The sequence below is a fragment of the Cyprinodon variegatus genome, unplaced genomic scaffold, assembly GCF_000732505.1.
Source record: "Cyprinodon variegatus isolate N-32 unplaced genomic scaffold, C_variegatus-1.0 Scaffold1133, whole genome shotgun sequence".
NCBI classification, from domain to species: Eukaryota; Metazoa; Chordata; class Actinopteri; order Cyprinodontiformes; family Cyprinodontidae; genus Cyprinodon; species Cyprinodon variegatus.
In genome coordinates, this window is record NW_015151586.1 from 4,952 (window position 1) to 25,426 (window position 20,475).

At 36.7% G+C, this 20,475-nt stretch overlaps 1 protein-coding gene across 1 annotated transcript in view; it reads right to left on the reverse strand.

Moving 5' to 3' along the window:
* Nucleotides 1-1,210: 1,210 nt before the first annotated feature.
* The window catches only part of LOC107101688 (gamma-aminobutyric acid receptor subunit gamma-3-like), a gene marked incomplete at its 3' end in the record, with an annotated part of 96,014 nt that continues 76,749 nt past the window's right edge, over nucleotides 1,211-20,475 (reverse strand). Inside the window, exons 4-6 of the mRNA XM_015400692.1 lie at nucleotides 8,181-8,272; nucleotides 7,722-7,853; nucleotides 1,211-1,293 (exon numbers count right to left, since the gene is read on the reverse strand). Of these exons, the coding sequence (XP_015256178.1) occupies nucleotides 1,211-1,293; nucleotides 7,722-7,853; nucleotides 8,181-8,272 (307 nt within the window). The remainder of the gene's footprint in view (nucleotides 1,294-7,721; nucleotides 7,854-8,180; nucleotides 8,273-20,475) is intronic.

The window sequence follows — 20,475 nt, forward strand, 5'->3', positions numbered from 1 at the left end:
TATTTCACAATGGCAGCAACTTTATGGACTTTAAATCTACAGGTTAGAGTTTATTTTTCCAGCTTAAAAAAAGATCCTTATGTTCGGCTCCAACTCTGACCATTTAGTTTTGATTCCAGATCCTTTAGCGACTCAAACCCCCACAATGCAGCCGTTTAATGCACATGTACCCTGCTAAGAAGCCAGACAGTTACAAATACACCAAAGTCCAGAATTAATAAAATTCCTGGCTGATTACTTTAAAGAATTTGGACATAGTGGGTGGAAGCAAATAATCTGCAATATAAGCAGTTTTTATGATCCAACTCAAATATGTCATTTTTTATTATTCGTTATATCAAAGAGGATTTTTTTCTGGAATTAATTTTTTTTTTTATGCTTTTGCTGTCAGTCTGTAATGAATTCATTTCATATAAGCAATGAGCCTTTTAATGATCCAGCTGTAGGGTATTGTTAGAGATTAATAGTTCAAATATGCTTTTTTCTTTACTGTAGGCAGATGATTTCATTATATTTATTTTTAAAATGTTCATATGTTCTGGTAAGCGACGCCCTAATCGGCGACCATCATGATTTAAAAGCCTCAAAGTGGGAAATTCAGTAGGAGAAAATAAGAGCGTCGTCCGAAATCAATATGGGAGTGAGAGGATTGTCTTGAGGTACACTGAAGAATAGAAAGTAATGCTATCATGATTTGAGCGATAACTCTGACTTGTGCGCCAACAGCTGATTAAGCAGGAGGGAGACAGAAAAGTAAACTTCAATCTGGGCAGTAAACCTGGCCAAAAACATTAAGATGATCAAGGAAGCATTATGCATTTAGGTTCTTAGCCAGCTTTCAGCTCAGGCAATTAAAAATAAAAATCTTTCACACTTAGAAAAAGTTCTGCTGGTGAACATGAGTGCAGCCTCACTGTGACAGAGCAACATGACAGCCACATAAAATATAGAAAGCTGATCTCCGATCCACAAATCAGTGATTCCCTTTATAACTGAGGCTTCCCTGTGTACAGTTCTCCCAACGGCACCTGAAAGGTCTGCATCTGCACATAAAACAAAGTACAGCCCATGGGACAGGCCTATGCTGACTTTGTCCTTTTCTTTATCCTGTTTCCTGATGCATGTGGTGATAAAGTTCTATGTACGGGTATCTGAGTCTTTGCATTATGTGTTTGGATGCATGTGCATCTTTTTTGGTGCCAGGACTCACAGCTGGAGAACTCCAGAGGACAGGAATGCGCATCCATGGGGAAATTATGAAGCTGCAGCTGGCATTCTGCATTGATGGTCATCCTGGACAGAAGGACAGAAAGAAGACTGGATTAGACGAAGGCGTTCATTGCTTTGGATCCTTCGTTTAGCAGACCGTGAAGACCGTTGTGAGTGCACAGGACTCATTAATGCCCTTTTTTTTTTTTTTTTTGCCCTGGAGAATATGAGGCACTGGCTTGAAACCATATGGTACAGGATCACACTCAATTGCATGGTTGACGGGTAAAATCCCTCAAAATGACAGGAGTGGTTCATCATAAGAACTGAACATGCTTCTTTTCTTCCCCAGTTAGGTCACGGTTCAAAGGCATGTCTGCTTCTGAAAACCGAGGCACTTAGCTATGATCACTTGATGAGTCAATACACCAGATGTCCAGGGGAATCTAGGATAGCTATTTTTTGCCTTTGCACATCTTTAACCTAGTTTAACCTTATTTTTCTTCATATATCGGTATAAGAGATTTTTTTTTTTGGTAGATATCATTTGTGAAAATAAGACAATAAACACCAGCTTTTTTCTACAGTTTGTTATCCATTGTTGCTTCTTTGTCCTTCGTACAATTTCAAATTAATTGCCTGACTTGGAGCACAAAAGAGGAGTCTCAGCCGAAGCAGGAGGAGGGCTGCCTCGCTCCCCTTGTTTGGAGGTGAACAAATTGCAGATGATGTGCAGACTTGATTTGCATACATGCTCGCTTCCATTCTTGTCAGCTTGGAAATCTAGATTCGGGTGAGACTGAATTAGTTAGAACAGGAAGCAGCGCCGAATGTTAGGAGAGCTGTGCGTTCAAGAAATGACAGTTCAGAAAAAAATGTTTTTTTTTAATTTTAGTTTGTTTAGAATCCAATAAAATAAGTTTAAAGGAAACAATATTTTTTTCAGTGTATGACAGTCATGCACAGGGAGGAATTTCTTAGAAAGCAGCTCAATATCTTAAAGAACTGAGCTTAGTTGAGTTTCTGGTTTGTAATTTCTAGCAATCATCGTTAGTTTTAAGTTAGAGTTGTTATCCACACATACAGCCGTATGATGGTACTGATTCCATCCAATGTATTTATTAAGCACTTTAAAAACTCTTGAAGGGATATATATATATATATATATATATATATACACATATATACACTACAAAAACACTCAGAGTGCAAGCAGCAAATTTTGCCTCATATTGTGACTTGCATCAATAGCTGAAACTTGCATGTGATCTGGATTAAATCAACAATGTTCCATTTTTTTTTGCGTTTTTGTCTTCAGTAAAATACCTCCAGACTTTTTGAGTCCAATGCTGAAGCTGTCAATAGTCACTGGTGCCACCCTCTGGTATAGAGTGGAACTGCTTGTCCTGCATTTAATCAATTGTTCCTTGGCATGAGGGAACCATCTGATATATATGAAAACTGTCCATAACTTTTCAAGTTATTCTGTACAAAAAAAAAAAACACAACCTCCTAAAACATAAGATAAAAAAAAAAAAAGGAGCCAAAATGAACATAAAAAATACACTAGAAGGGTCGCATCCCTGATGAACGTTGCTGATGATTAAACTTCTGGATGAGAGTTTAAATTAGTGTTAAAGCAATTTCTTGTTAGTTTAAACACAACAAGATGAAGTTTAACTTAAGGTTTCAATTTGTAGTTTTATGACCCTTCTGTACTTAGAAAAAAAAAAAAATATATTAAAGCGTAACTCCTGATTTATTTCATTTTCTTATTCATTCCGTATAGGAAAGTAAAAAAAAAAACAAAAAAAAAAAACAGACCAAGGACCACAAAAAGGGATCATCCAGGAGGTCAAATGAAGGACAAATGGTGAAAATTATATTAAAAGCTATAATTTAACCCCTCAGAAGCTCACATATTACGCCATAAATTACTCATCGCGGTCCTAATTTATTTAAATTTGGCATTTCAGAAAGCAATAAAAATGCAATACATAGACTCCATATATATGTCAGGAGTTAAATTAATTTTAGTAACACTAAGTGACGAATAAAAATATCTTCACATACATGCTATTGTGAATCATTTGAGCCATTTTCTTCAGACAGAAGGAATGTCATCTTTCTAATATCCGAGGGTAACTTTCTTCTCCCCAAAAGCAACAGTTCCTTAAAGTACGCTCGTCAAGTTTAATATTTGCTTTCCCTCGAGCCTCTTAGCTTGCCAACTTCTTTAACTAACACTTACTGGCTACTTCAGTTACATCTGTGAAGCCTGCAAGCTGTTGTTTACATTTTATTGGCTGTTACTGCAAAAAAATAAGGTCAATCAGCATAAGTTAGCGAATTAGGAAAGAGTTGAAATGACTCCAAAGCCTCTGTACAGCTGGAGGGAGCAGCTGTGTTGGGCGATAACCATCTGTCACGACGGGTGACCCTTTCCTATCAAATGTAACGACCGGGTCCATTGTTTGTGCAAAGAGAAAAAGAAGAGTGCAGCTTTAGCTTCTTGATGTTTCGATGCAAAGCAGTTTAGTTTTGGCCCATTTGACCCCTGCTGATAAGAAGCACATTTATAGCTCAGCTCAGAAGGCCATGATCAGTGGTATTAACCTCTACAGCAGCACAAATTATCCCTCTACAATCATAGGTTAGATTCATGCTCCTAATTAGACTATTTTGAGTCTTTTAACCTTCTTACATGAAAATGGAAAAAAAAGGTTTTAGAAAAAGCTGCATTGCAATAAATAAATGCTTAAACAGAAAAAAACAAAAAAGAAAAGAGACCAAGACGATCTTTCCAAGCAAAGTTATCGCAATGAGATGCAGAAATCTTGGAAAACATTATGCTCATTTAGGACCAGTTTATTCACAACAGCACCTGGAGCGTCCTGACACAGCAGGGGTGGTGCGTCTCCTCCAAGGCCCATGTAAACAAAGCAGAGGTTGTTTGCGCTAGGTTGCCGAGGTTTAGTCATATAGATGCAGGTAAAACAGATCCTCAAGGCATAAAAGCCTGTCAAAGTCTGAGAGTACGTAAACCCCAAAAGGTTTTAAAATTTTAAAAAGAACCTGTCCGCTCAAATTGTCCTTTTTTTCCTTCTCAGTAGCTGCAGACAGCTGGGGTTTTCTCAGTCATAAAGCTGAGCCACCAGACAAATGCAGGACGTGTTGACAAGCTGGAAGAGGGCGTTTTATATTTCTGCTCCGAAGGCAAATAACTGTTTGGTAACAAAAGCAAAGATTCAAATCTTAATACAGAATATGAGATCTACTGCAGAGCGCGCTGTGGATGTGTGGGCGGCCTGTCAAATAAATGTCTGCCGCTGCAGCTGCTGTTTACAACCATCCAAAAAACAACGCTGCATTACTTCCAGCTACAGACAGAATTTTTAAATGCTTTTGTCAACCGGCTTTGAGCATCACTTAGATTGAGATGCACCTTGATTTAAGCATTTTAGAAGTAGTTTGAAATAAAACAAAATAAGGATTTATAATCTAATTCCATAGTTCAGTAAATAAACTGGAAAATGCGTTCAAAAATATGTCGAGCATAACCATAATACAATTTTATCCTTTCTAGTGCAGCACATCCGTCAGGAGAGTAAATGTGGGTGGAGTCATAACTGCTCCAATTTAGATGCATCATCTAAAGCAGACTTGCTAGCACTAAAATAAATTATGAAATTTGTCATAAAGTCATAATAACACTTCAGATTTTTGTCAAAGTACATTTTTTTTCATTAAAGTACATTAAACTTGAAGATGAGCTCCTTTGCCTTTCAAGAACCTTATAACAGTGACTATAAATAGGAGGTTATCATGTATGATCAATTAGATCTTTTTATTTTAATGTAAAATCCTTACTGAAAGAATTTAAGAAATATGGCTAAAATAAACTTAATCTAAAAATGAGAACTAAATCCAACTAACCGGTTTCCAATCTAAGAGTTTTGTCAATCCATCAGCAGTCCCATCAGTTTCTGTTAAAAACGTGTTAAGTTCCAACATGCTCACATGACCAGCCGTTTTCTCCTGGAGATCTGTTTCGTTTTAAGCCGTTCTTTTGGCTTAGAGACATGTGGACACGAAGGAAAGCGCTGCTGATGTTAGCCATCAGAGGTCGATTCATGATATGACAGCCATTTGAATGCTTGGAGATTTTCCACATTGGCTTCAGAGTTGAGCATGTAAACAGTCCTACTGGATGAGGCTTAGTGGACTCAAGAAATGGAAAATACAACAATAGCAACTTGCAGAAGTTTATTCGAAAATAAGCAGCTTAGAGAAGCATACAGGTATGATGAGGAAAAAATACAGCCATCACAACTGTTGTCCAAACAGGTCGATAACTTCCAGCTCTATCATTCGGATTCAGCTTTGATGATGGACGAAAGCTTTAAGAGTTATTTTGATCTTAGATGGGGACGTGAACTTCTGCAGGACAGCTCAACATCAGAGGTAACCTGGGAGCTGCACCGTATACAGAGATGAACCCTTTACAGACGCTTCTTCCTCTTTGACTCAAAGTTTCACAGCCGTAAATTCTTTCTACTTTTCCTCTGAACTTAAGATGTCAGAGTTTCAACATCACAACTATTTTAGATGTATTCTTGCAGTTATTGCTTTCACATTCTGAATTTTGACACTCTGGGGCTCGCAGCACTAACCTTTTTATTATTTGTTGATTATTTTAATTAGTTGGGCCTAAAATTAATGCATTTAATTATGTTGAAAGTAAAAAAAATAATCAAAACAAACATTTATAGTCTTGCATATTCATATATATATTTGTCTAATATATAATTTCTCATTTTTGCTGTGAAACAACTCCAGGAAATAACTTTCCCATTTTGGAGTTTTACAAAAGTTTTAGATCTATGATGAGTGTAGAATAATTTCATTTTGACTAATGCTATATGTAATAGAAATCAATATTTATTTTAATAATATTTGGCCACTTTGGCTCTCCATAAATCCAAGCATGTGTAAATAAATAAATTATTGTAGGTTGGCACCTGGGAAGCTTTATAAATGGTTTGTTTTAAATTACCACTGAAGACTTGATTTCACCCAGTTTCATCCATTCAAGCTCAAGAACAAAAATACTTTTTCCACCAAGAATTTTAATTTTTTGGTGAAAAACAAAATATCAATATATAAAGAATATTTTATAATATTTATGCAAATAAAGCCTTTTAATACATGAATGAAATACTAACATTATAAAGGAAATGCATTCTGCTAATAAAGCTAAGATTTGACTGATAGAAAATAAACACTATTGATATGTTTGTATATTATATGTAATAAATTAAGCAATTGTTTTAAAAAGCACCACCAGAAATAGTTAATTTGGGCAATACTACTGTAATATGTAGAGAAATGTTCTGGATCCAGATTGCATGAGGAAATTGTTGCATTTTGTATCCGATTGAACTGAATAATGTCTGGTGGCTGTTGCATGTGTTACACTGAATGAGCACTTTTACACCAACACTCCAGTGTGATAATTCGGGGCTAAAATACACTTTCTCATAGTCCTACCCCACAGATTTTAGGAGCACTTCATTTTATTTTATTTTATCATCTTTACTAAATTTGCTGAGGATTCACTGGAAGGGAATTAACAATAGTAAACTCCTCAATCCTGATCTTTGCAGATGTTCATTTCTGCTCCCCCACGCTTTTCAGTTCCTATAAAGTATTTGAGCTTTCATGCTTCATTTTATTTTTTAAGGAGCGGCATTTCAGCCATACTGTATTTTTACACTCATCATTTCTAACAATTTATCTTTACAAACCTTTTTTTTTCCCCAACTGAGCTTTTTCAACCTTAACATGTCATCAGGGATCTATAGAATAAGACTCAGATCTTTTTAGTACCCAGGCTTGGTTTGGTCCTAAACTCCTGCCTATTGAGCATCTAATTTTTGATTTTCTCCTTTTTTTACCTTCTTTTTGGATATTGAGTAAATTTCTACACTGTACCAATAAACCAATAAAAATCAATCAATCAATATTAGACACACATTGATCATATTTGCTCATGTTAGCCTCTCCGGCATATCTACCCCCCCCCCCCCCCGGCATATCTACCCCCCCCCCCCCCCCCCCCCCCCCCCCCCCCCCCCCAATATCATTTATGGACATATGTTACTTTCTACAAAAAATCAAGACGTAACAATTTGAACAACAACAGTTTTACCTTCAAAATCTGTCTGATAAAACCTGTTTGATAAGAGAACATTTTGTAAATAATAATTTAAGTTATATAATAAAACATTGATTGTCACTCCTTGCATGCGTTTTTGTCTCTTTATATGCAGCACTTTCAAAGTGGTTTAGATAAAAACAGGCTTACTGTAGACACTTTCCTCAGCTCTCGCTGAAGGACAAATGATGAGTGGATTTCTAGCAACTATGCTACCTTTTACTCTCAGACTTTTGTGTCACATACTCCTGGTTTTATCGACTTCATTTCAAAGCATAATTTTGAAGGTTTTTACCTCAGTGTGTAAAGTATCTTTCCATTGTTCCAGATGCGAAGTAGCTGATTTGGAGTCGTTATCCAGTGCGAGTCGGCGTTCTTGGAGTTCCTAAAGATGGTGTCAGGCAGCCAGATCAGGCCGACCATATTGCTGGTTGCAAAGGAGACGGAGAGAAAAGGAACAAGGTGAGAATTCACTGGAGGAGGCTTCTTTGAGACCTCTGTAAAATGAATAAGTCTTCTCAATAGGAGGATAATTAAATGGGAAAGTAATGCACAATCAATTTGTTCATTTGATTACTAATCTGTGCAAAAGAGGAAAATATTTGTCTCAAAAGATATTCTCTGTATGAAAAATTTCAAAAGGTATTGTGGCAGAAGGACTAACTTTTATACATACGGGGTCTTATATATCCCTCTAAAAGCTTAATCTCTAATCTTCAGATTACAAATAAAGTGTATTTGCAACAAACAATACCTATTGAGGGTCAGAATCCGCATGCTGCTGCTGTTATACTGCAGACGAGTGTCGACCCAAGACTGTGCAAAGATTATATCGATCTGGTACTCCTGGGGAGAGAAAACAAGAGTCAATATAGTGATCGGACAAGGCTTTTTAGTGAGATGCACAGACGAAAAGATTTTCAGGAGGAAATGTGTGTGTTCAAACCACTGCTTTGGAGAATTCAGGCGCAAAATGTCCACATCAAAGAAAATCCCTCAGCAGAGCTCACTGGAAGAACATATTATGCTTTTGATATGGAAATTTAATTACAGCCTCTCCCAGTCTATTTACTTCAGCATATTTATTATTTATTCATTTTTTTTTCTACATCTCAGTCATGACCCCCCGTTTTAATTGTGCAATGTTTTACCGTGAGAACATTGAATCTGAATTTGCTCATTTAGCTGATATTCAATAATTAGACTACTATATGCCCAAAAGGATTTTTGGAGTGGGTGGTTGTCTCTTCCCATAAGCCTTAATTAGAATTCTTGAAAGTGTTGTTCTGAAAGCATGGTTTTACAAAGAGCTAAATGTAAGCAAACACTCATCTGCCTTGACACGCTGGTAGAAACCCCACATACTGCTCAGCAGCACTTTTTTTATTTTTATATATTAATCAACCTCGTGTTTCTTTGGATATTTTCATTTTTTAAAACACAATTGGGAACAGAGCTTTTTAAATGTTCTAATCTAGAAGGAAAAAATGAAACTAAGCCATTTAAAATACTGTACACACTTTATGCGAAGTCTGAGACATGTTGCCTGAAAGAGCAGCTACCACTGCAGGTACTCTGGTTGGAAAATATCACAACAATCAGATTTGTATCAAACACCACACTGTGTTTGACAACTACAGCAGTCTCTGAATTATTAAACCTGCTGAATAGAAAAAAAGAGCTTGCATTTGTAAATCAGTTGTGGTCTGAAGAACAGCTGACAGCTGAACAGACCAAGCTTTTACTGCTGTAGGTGAGCTAAAGATGCAGTGCCTTACGAAAGTATTCTGCCCCCTTGAACCTTTCAACCTTTTGCACATTTCGGGCTTCAAACAAAGATATAAATTGTAATTTTAGATGAAGAATTAACAACAAGTGGGGCACAATCATAACCTGCAGCCAGATTTATATGTAAAGAATTGAGTTGAGTTCTACGTTATAGTCTGTCCTTTAAAAGGAGGGACATTTAGTACAATACTTCGAGCTGATTAGGTGACGTGCCACCTAGTATCCGCCTTCCATAATACGTTTTCAGCCAATCGTGGGAGTAAATCGGGATGTTTCAGACATGTGCCAGGAATGACCGGTGGGACGTGTTTACTGAAATGTAGACCATTATTTATGGAGGAGTCATGTCATCCTGCAATGATTTATGTAGAATTCGGAAGATAAACCTGCTCATAAAAGACATATTAAACAACACAAAGTTGATTTTTGAACTTCATCAACCCTCAAATGAAAAAACTTTGCAAGGACAATTGGACTAGGGATGCAACTTGTTAGAGGATGAATCAAAATCATTGTAAATTTGCAAGTCATGTTTTTGACAGTTGGAGAGAATGAGGCAGACTATCCCATTTTAAAGAAAAAGAAAGAGCCTGAAAAGAAGATTACAGGTGAAGCATCATCTTCTGGTAAATGGAGGATAGAGTTTACTCCATCTAACATTCTGAGGTCTATTAAAACAGAGTCAAATTTAGTATTGACAGGTGAGTCCTCCAGCAAAGCCATGTTTTTAATGCCCTGGCAAGGCCTTCTGACATTCCCAGTCATTCCCACATGTTCTGCCCAAAAAAAACACAGCTGGCATATCATTCGTCCGACTTCCTGGTTGTTACGAGACGGACGTGTTAGCGGGAGTCTTTCAAGATGGATTTGTTGCGAGACTGAAAACTTAGATCTCGCAACAATCCAGCTTGCGGCGCAAGGACAAAACAATCATGGACTAGAACAAAATGTATTGGATATTTGAAATAAAAAAAACAAAACAAAAGCTGAAGTGGGGTGAGTAAAATTATTCCGCCCCTTTACTTTCAGAGCAGCAAACTCTCTCCAGAAGTTCAGTGAGGATCTTTGAATAATAAAATGTTGACCTAAATAACTTATAATGATAAATAGAATCCAGCTGTGTGTAATCAAGTCTCCATATAAATGCACCTGCTCTGTGATCGTCTCAGAGGTCTGTTTAAAGAGCAGAGACCATCAGGTCCGAGATACTGTTGTGGAGAAGTTTAAAGCCAGATTTGCATACAAAAAGATTTCCCAAGCATTAGACATCTAACAGAGCAATTTGCAAGGGATAATATTGAAATGGAAGGATTATCAGACAACTGTGAATCTACAAAGACTCGGCCGTCCCTCTTAACTTTCAGCTAAAACAAGGAGAAGACTGATCAGAGATGCAGCCAAGAGGCCCATGATCAGTCTGGATAAAATCAGTCGTATACTGCACAAATCTGGCCTTTATAGAAGAAAGCCATTTCTTAAAGATATCCATAGAAAGTTTTGTTTAACTGGGAGACACAGCAGACATGTGGAAGAAGGTGATCGGTGCAGATGAAGCCAAAATCTAACTTTTGGGCAACAATGCAAAACATTGTTTGGCGTAAAAGCAACACAGTTCACCACCATTAACACACCATCCCCGTTGTCAAACATGTTGGTGGCAGCATCATGGTTTGGGCCTGCTTTTCTTCAGCAGGGACAGGGAAGATGGTTAAAATTGATGGGAAGATGGATGGAGCCAAATTCAGGACCATTCCGGAAGAAAACAAGTCTGCAAAAGACCCAAGACTGGGATGGAGATTTAGCTTGCAACAAGACGATGATCCAAAGCATAAAGCAGATCTACAATGTAATGGTTCAGAAATAAATATATCCAGGTGTTAGAATGGCCAAGTCAAAGTCTAGACCTGGATCCAAATGAGAATCTGTGGAAAGAACTAAAAACTGCAGTTCATAATTGCTCTCCATCCAACCTCACTGAGACATAGTGCAGCTGTTGCAACTGATGCACCAAGATGTTAATTCAAGGGGGCTGAATAATTTTGCACACCCAGTTTCTCAGTCTTTTGTTTGTTAAAAAGGGTTTTAAATATCCAATAAATCTTGTTCCACTTTATGATTGTGTCCTACTTGTTGTTGATGATTCTTTACAAAAAAAAGACATTTCATATCTTTATGTTTGAAGCCTGAAATGTGGTCGAAATGGTCGAAGGTTTAAATGGGGTCGAACACTTTTTCAAGGCACTATAGAACACCTCAAACACCAAGTCTGTTAATCATGTTTCCCTGCATAGTAGAAATATATGTTATTTAAAAGAATAGTAAAACTAAGATTAATGCCCAACTTAAAGAAATAAAAAAATTAAAAATTAAATTCTCCAGGAGATGAAACTGAAAGCTTCTCTAGTTTAAGGTAGGTTTTAAAGTTCAAAGTTTAGAAAAGATATACCATCCAGATAAGGGAGAAAGGCATTATTGACTCATAAGAATGGAAGTTGTCAAAAACACCCTACAGAAGACATTGTGGCAGCGGCTATCAGGGTTCAGGTTGCCACAATAAGGAACATACACACTGCTAAAGGTCTGTGCACCTAATGCTATGTTCAGACTGCACGCCATTGAAGCAGCTGGTTTAAATGCATGGTCAATGGTTGACGCACATCAAGGCACAGCAAAAGGTTCTGCAGTGCGTTTTGAGCAGCGGGAGCAGCACATCTAGAGTTTCTGAGCATCTCAGGTGATGGTCTTCACAAGCAGCAGCTGCTGGAGTTGGAAAAATGTAACTTTTGCTGCTCATATGCCACATCAACCAATCAGAGAAGCTGATCTTGGAGCTGGCAGGGAGACCGGAACAGCACTGCTGATTGCTATGATTTTTCCTATGAAACAGTTTATTAACGTCTGTGTTAAATAAAAATGTTGAAACCTGCTGGTAAAATATGTTCGCATTTAACATTCTGGCCTGTGTGTTTTGCATTATCTACATTAAAAACCGCTAACATCCACTTCCAGCTGCCACGAACAGCAGTGGAAAACCCAATAGGTGCCCTGGCCAGAGGCAGCTGCTGCTGTGGATTTCCAGTGACAGCGCAGAGCCAGTCTACGGGGGTTTTGTGGTGGTCCGACAACGAAGTAATATTTGAAGCCAGAATCATAATCTTGATGTACTGATTGCAGAGATGATGCTTTAAGGTGGACATTCTCACTTTAAAACATATTAAAACGACTTTTTACACACTGATTACAGCAAATATAGCAAAGCCGCCCTCTGGCATCGAACACAGGAGCATCAGACGCATCTGGACACACCGTACTGAATGTGCTTCAGGAGTGTCAAAGATGCTCCTGAGGCGCGTTGGACCTTTATGTGTACAAACATTAGAAATTAAACAGGAGACGCTTTTTTTGCTGCTTCAATTTGGCATCAAAATCAGACCAATACCTGAATTCTCAGATTGTCTATTTGCATGAATGTCAACATGAATCCATGTCGGACTCGTGAACAGTTTAGTCAGTTGAAGTTTAAAAACTTGACTGTGACTTCCAATCAGAAGAGTCTAGATGTAATGTTTTCTTTCCCATTTATTGCATAAATCCTGTCATATACTTATGTTAAAAGAAAAGACATTTTTGAGTTAAGCTCACAGGCTTGAAACTTCACCTGGACTAGGAATAAAATTATGAACAAACAATGATAGATATTTTTTTTTCTTCAGCTGGGGAAAAAAAAAAAAAGTAATGTGAAGAACTAAAGGATTCCTTTTTGCAGTAATTGGGTGTGAAGGCAGGTTCGGCCATGCTTGCATGAATCTCCACGTGACCAACAACTACTCAGAGCTTAGCCCCTCCCTGCCCCTAGAATGCCACCAGAGCAGCAAAGCGTAGAAGCAAAAGGTCAACAAGTCCAAGTTCTCTTACTAACAGCATTATAAAGCAACTTCTTCCAAACACATGTTCCTCTGAAAGGTAAAGCTGTTTTGCTGTGCAATTGCAGTGTAAAAAAAGACTGGTGGAGACATTGCTTGTTACACATCTTATTTTGTCCCACAATACTGTGCTCAGCAGCACACCCTGTGGTGAAACCTTGGTTCTAACTCTTTATAAATTGACCCACAAACAAGAGTAAAGTGTGGAGTCTGTAATTTTGCTTTGAACTTTAGAGACTTTATTTTAGTTTGGGGATAGACTTGAGCATTACTTGGGGGAGAAAAGTTATTTTCTCAAAATTTTAGATTGAAATTTCTGGTCTTAGGCCAAACTTTGAGTTGGAACCTAATACTTCAGACTAGAAAGACTGGGGGGAAACATAAGGACTTGAGACTTTTCAAGGACTTGGGATAAAACTATACATGATACCCAACCTTAAAGATGAGACTAGGGCTTAGACATTAATCAGATTATTGGTTATTAAAATAATCATCAACTACTTTAGTAATAGATTAATAGTTAGCTGGAGTATAGAGACTCATAAAAGTGCCTTTAGCTGACAGAGCAACTCAGAGCAGTAATTATATCAAAATTGTAATAAAAAAATATAAATATTTTGCAATTAAGATTAAAGAATAAATAAATAAATGTCAATATGCTCTATTCAGAACTCCTCAAGTGGAAAAACTTTAGTTTCTCATGGTTAATCGATTTGCAAAATAATCGTTAATTGCAGCCCTAGACCAGACCCATTTTTTCCTCCATTCTTTCTGCCCCAGTCTTAATTGTGACAATTAAAAGTTAAATAGCAAGAGCTAATTTTGCTAACGGTTGTTCTATTCCTTTTCGCTTTTTGTGGGGAATCAAAAAAAGAATGCCTTGAAATATTTGTCAATGATGGTTTTGGCCTCAATAGGTCTAAACTTAGTCTTGAAAGAACCAGTCTTGACTCCATTCCTGTAGGGAAAAACTACAGACTTGACATTAACCTGGGAAGAACTGAAACTATCTAAAAGATCTAAAAGGCTCCTTTAAGTTACAGTGTGACACCGAATAGTTACTTTAAAAGGTCTGGAGTTTTTTAGTTTGTCCAATTATAGAGGACATTTATAACAAAAATTAATGTGGCTACAAATGTTGCTGTACCATAATGCTAAGATTCCTATTTCAAAATGTTTTTTCTCTGGTACTTAAGCTCATCTCTTCAATTATTAATTAAGGATTCAGCATAGCCTACAAGTACCTTACAGGCAGTATATTAATAACTGAAACCCTCCCCTGGCATACTCTCATTTAGCTCTATGCACGTATGATTTCATAACTCCCATCCCCTTTAAATTATCTGCCTTTTGGCTTTAAGACCTTAGTTTTCTGCTGGGTAGTGTCACCACCATCAGTCCTTACAGTCCTCATATTCAGAGTTTACCCTTAATATCTATACAAAAAAAACAAACAAACCAAAAAAAAACAAAAAAAAACAGAGAAACTGAAACTCATATTCAAGAGAATAAAAAAAGCTATCAGTCTCTAAACTTTGACTCTCATCTGTTAAAAGACGTGTTCAAAATGGTCAGAGCTTCAGTTGGACAGCCTTTACATGGTATTGTCTTGATGCAGACTTTAGTTGTAAGGTCAGACTCCACCAAGTCTTTCTCAAGTCTTTGCTGATATGAATATCAATTCAGGGTCTATTATGATCTAGTGATACAGAGTCCTTCCCTTCTTTGCTGGCTTTGCACTGATAACAAGGACGTTTTGTAATTATCTTACAATTTTTTCTGCAGGAAAGATTTCTTTTTTTTTTTTTTTTAAAGCCATGAAAAGTCTGTAAAAGTTCATTAATTGCAGGAATTCTCATTTGTATTGATACTTAATACCATTTCAACCATTGGCTTTTTTTTTACTAAAGTTTCTCATTTATTTCAACCTTTAACTTAAGAAAAATCCTAACCTGTTCTTGTTGAGACAATATTTTGGGGGGACAACATTATTATTTTGATAATTCATCATCATCATAATCAGGAAATCATCAAGTGTTTCCCTTCATGAAGAATAAATCTCACTGCTGTTCCCAAATGAGGTTTTCTGCTTTAGCTGATTCTGCTTGGAAAGAACATGACAAGGCACTGAAGATGGTCCATTATTTATGGCCATTACACATAAAATGCAGTGTGGTCTTGGTAGATATCTGATTAAAGTCAACTGAACTAGGTCTAATGCTCCCCTTGGGATCCATGTCAGCATGAGAGCTAAAGAAGGCTTCTAGTTACAGTAGGGTCACTTTCAACAAACAAAATAATGCACCAATGACCTGTTTATGAGCTTATAGTGTGCTGCTAAACTATTCACACCTGCTAAACTTAAGTTTATAGTTTTGACATAAAATGTTTTTTATTTAAAGGACCGACAAAGAATGGAGAAGAAATACATAAAACATTTTAAAGAAAACTTTAAAGAATGGAATCCATTTATGCAGAGCTCCATTCACTTTGAAACCCGGCCACAAAATCCAGTTCATAATTTTACTGTTCTAAGTTCCTCGTCTTTATGCAAAGTCTCCAACTTTTTCCAGTTAGTTCTATATTTAGCTCCAGTTATTAGCTCCAGACTCTTATTCCGCTACAGCATTTTAAATCACTATTGAAAACCGCTTGCACAGAGAATTGTAACTGTTTTTCTAGAGTCTAGTTTATGATTGATTTTATTATGTTGTTCTGTGTTTTTATATGTCTTACTGTACTGCTGCCTCTTGGCCAGGTCTCCCTCGAAAAAGAGATTTTATCTTAAGGGACTTCCTGGTAAAATAAAGGTTAAATAAAAAAAATAAATAAAAAAAAATATCCAAACTCAAAAGGTGTTCCCTTCCCTTCTAAGACAGCAATCCCATAGCATGATACTGCTGCTACAGTTCCATCAATTCTTTTGCAGTGTTAGTTTTTTTTTTAATGTAGACCTAAATGGTCAGTTTCATTCCCATTACTAAAACTATTATTCAAACAGTGTAAATCATGTCCTGCTTAATTTGTGGCTATATTGATAAATTATAGCCATTTGAAAATTATTATATGTTTTATTACCATATTTTTCCATCAATGCCAGGTTTGTGGACAATAAAACGCTTTCTTGCCACCATCTGAACTTCAGGACACTGCAGCTTTGGTGTTACTAGGAGCTATTTGCTTCTTCTTCTTCCATATTCTTCTTTTCTAGCTGGTCGGTTAGAATGAAGACCCCATGTCATGTCTTAAAAGCTTAATAGCAATGCTCTTAAAATGTATAGATCATACACAAAAATTGTTAAGTTAGGAGTTGTGTTGTTTGGTCTGCATTTTATTATCTACCAGACATATTTTTTTAAATCTTCTAGATAAATCGGAAACTACAATTTCGTTTCATCTGACCAAAGCACCTCCTTCCTTTTGCATTTTCCACCTGAAAGTAGGATTTCTTATGTGTTTCTCTCAACAAATGCTGTCCTCAGTCATAAAGTCTTAATTCCTTGAGTACATGAATTAACAGTTTTCCTGGTGAGGGGTGAGCTTTGAATCTTTGCACTTCCTCCATTGTAAAATATACCGCTTTTAAGGCATTAACGACTATAGTATCAACGTTTTTGCTCTGTTCCTTCGTCTTCAAGATCCTGATTGTTCACAGATGTTCCAAAGGTAGCATTCATACTGTTGGTCTAGTCCAGAAATCAGAAAAGTGGTCTTTAAAAAAAAAAAAAAAAAAAAAACACTAATGGAGCTTCTGTTGCCACTTTGGTACTTTCACGTTTTTTTCCCCTCCTTCTCTGTACTGTTGTTATGTAACGTCCCATATTTCCGCTTCTGGTACGCTTGTCCAACATGCACTCAAACTGCAAGTGGACCACTTTTATCTGGATAAATCCTGTCCTGGTAAAAGATTCCCAAAGCTTTGGTGTCAAAATATTTGTCAGAAACCTCAGAGGACCTCAAAGATCACAGCCTTTAAACAAATTTATATACACTTAAATCCATTCAGTAATAATTTGACTCCTAAAGGTGGTTAGTTGCACTGAATTAACTTTATGTGTAAGAATCCACTACAGTACAAACTATATTAATTTATTAAGTCAAATAAATTTGAAAATTCATTTATTTTATTCAACTACCACATTAATACAAATCTTTGTGTTTGTCTATTGGATGAAAACCTAACGAAAAACATTTTTAGATTCATCATATTGCATAGTGCTGTACAAGGGCTGGTTGAATGCACATTAGCATGTTTTCCTCTGCAATTATTTCAGCCTTCAACATTTTTTATAATGCATGACATTTTTTATAGTGTAGCCTTGCAAAGACTTTACAAAAGCAGTTCATTAGTGTTTTCAGAGCTAGCAAACCTTCATCTAATGAAAAATACATCATCTTCATGCAAGCGGTAAGATGAATTTATGACTGTTAGGATAATAAAGGTTCCGAGGCCAATCTTATATCCAGTGTTTCCTTCAAAGAATATGAAAGCATGGATTTGACAAATTGCACTAAAAGAACACCTTTTAGGGTCTCTGAACAAATGTCTGAGTGGAAAACAAAATGTTTCTCTTGAAGGAGAAACCAGCCAGTGTCATCATGCGATATTCATTATTAAAATGAAAAGGATGCAGACGAGTCATGTCTGACTTCATTAGCCAGGCTCTTCCTGCGTCACAACAAATCACTTTGTCCTTATCCTGTCTCATCATTTTTAGATGAGGTTGCTAAATCCTCACTAGACACAAATCTCATCTTTCATCCAGATTCCTGCAGCATAGAGCCAGGTGTACCACGTTGGCATGTATATTCATGATCCACAGCCTTAAAAGTAGGCATTTAGACATTTGGATTAGCTGTGACAGGACTCTCACGATTTCTATTCCATCCATTTTCTCCTGCTTAGTCCTTCTCAGGGCCGCAGTGGAGCCAGTGCCCATCTCATCAATACAGAAACACAACAAAGACACACAACCATGCACACACTCAGACACAACTAAGGACAATGTAGAGAAGCCAATTAGCCTAACAGTCATGTTTTTGAACTGTGAGAGGAAGCCGGAGTACCCGGAGAGAACTCATGCATGCACGGGGAGAACATGCACTCCATGTAGATAGACCCAGGGGCCCAGAATTAAACCCAGAACTTTCTTACCGCAAGCCAACAGTGCTAACCACTGTATCACCATGCAGCTGCATGATTACCAATCTTTAACTAAATAATTACTGTGATACATCCATTCTTAACTACTTGAAGTGGATTCATGAAGATTTAAAATAATAAAAGTAGCATATCAGTCCATGGTCACATGGTCTTGCTGCAGGCAGATACAGCAACCACTCCATAGAGCCAAAGCCTAATAGCAATTTTTTAAAGAAATTTAAACTCTTTATTCTTTGTTTTCTGTCTTTATGCCTTTGATAGGCAAAATAGACTTTTTTTTCTCCACGTTTTGAGACTTGAAAGCACTTTGGAAGTTAGTTTTTAAGAAATCCAGTTCCTACTAGAGAAATTTTATTTAAATCTAAGACATTTTAGTTTGTAAAATCATTGCACTTATTTTTATTAATGATATATTAAATCACCAACCCTATTTTTATTAATGATATATTAAATCACCAACCCTATTTTTATTAATGATATATTAAATCACCAACCCTGATACAGCAAGTCATTTCAATAATGTTTCACTCTATTTTTGAATTTTAAATAGAGCCCTTCTTTCCCAGTATGTCTAAATAGATGTTTTTCTGCAAAGTGCAGATGAAGATTATATTTATTTCTTCTATATATCTTTTAACCAATGTCACAGGGCTATGATGTGATCATTTAAAGCCCGTCGAGGCAGGTGCATCCATCTAGTGGCTTTTAGTCCAAGGAAGGGCGTGTGGCAGTTGAGATGGATCTTGATGCATGATCGGGGCAGATGGACGAGATGGTAATCTATGACATTAACATCAGGTGTGTCACATTTTGTCTGAACGCTAGGAGGGGTCTTACTTTAACTTTGCAAACAGGCTGTTTACATTGTTTTTCAGAAAAACAGACTCACCCACTATTGAGAAACAAATATAGAGGAAAATAAAATGCCTTGTCACAGAACCTGATGCAACTTTGCATTTTTTCTTATGAAAACAAGTTTAAAATAAAGATGAAATAATTTCTTTACAAAGACAGCCATCCTTTGCCCTTTCAAAAACACCAAACTCTCAAATCAGTCAAGTTCTGCAATGATGTGAAACAAACCAGTAACAAAAGCAACGTTAAATACAAGGTACAACAGATCACCCACCACTTTAAACCCCCTCACCAGCCCTGCTCCGATTACCTGCCAGTCTAAGTAGTGGAACAAATTCAACCTCATCTTCTACCTCAGTTGTCTTTTTATTAAGCGCTTTGCAACTTTTATCACATTAAAAACCAAAGCAGCAAATAATCATGAATTCCACCCAGACCGACAACATACATTTTATAATTTTCTACAGTTTGAGCTGAATCTAGGTCTGGACTTTGTGGGGCTATTCTAACGCATAATCATGCTTCGGGCTACATTATGCATAGAATTTGCATGCGGTGCAAAAAGTTCTCCAAACTGAACAGAGACTCTAATCCAACATTTTTGTAGAGTCCCCCTGTAGAGCTTGTTATTATGCACTGCTTTGTGCTTCTATGATTTTATGTGACTAAATGGGCATGAAATGTCTGATTTAAAACAAACTGGTTGTTGTTGATAAAGCTCTTCTGAATGTTGTCCATATGCTGAAAGTCAGACACATGTAAAGTTGTACTATAGTTTGATTTCTCCACCATACTTAGTTTTTCAGACTTTGGTTATAAAACGGCTCTCAAAGAATCTTTAAAGATGATTTATAACAGAAAAGAAAAATAGCTTAATCTTTGCCATGAACAGCTTTACAGGATGGAAAACCTTTTTTGTGTGTAGACCTGCTATCCTATAAGTAGAAGAGGCACTGATTTCCAAGCCAGTTTTCCTAATGAAGCATCTGAACTCTGGGTCGACTCCAGTCCTACTGGAAATGATGATGCTTGAAGGAAACCATCACTTTTAAACGGAATTTTCCATTTCAAATATCCATCTGAAACAATGTGGGGGGGTGTATGTAGTTCTAGTTTAAAAACATGTATGCAGTGCACCATCTCCTAAAACAGCCTTGATATTATGTTCATCTATTATTAAGGCTGAAACAATTAATCGTGATTAATCGATTATTGAAATAATCCTTAACTAATTTAGTAAACAATTAATCTTTAACTCAAGTATAGATACTCTAAAACATGCCTTTAGCTGACAGAGTGACCCACAGTAATTATACTTT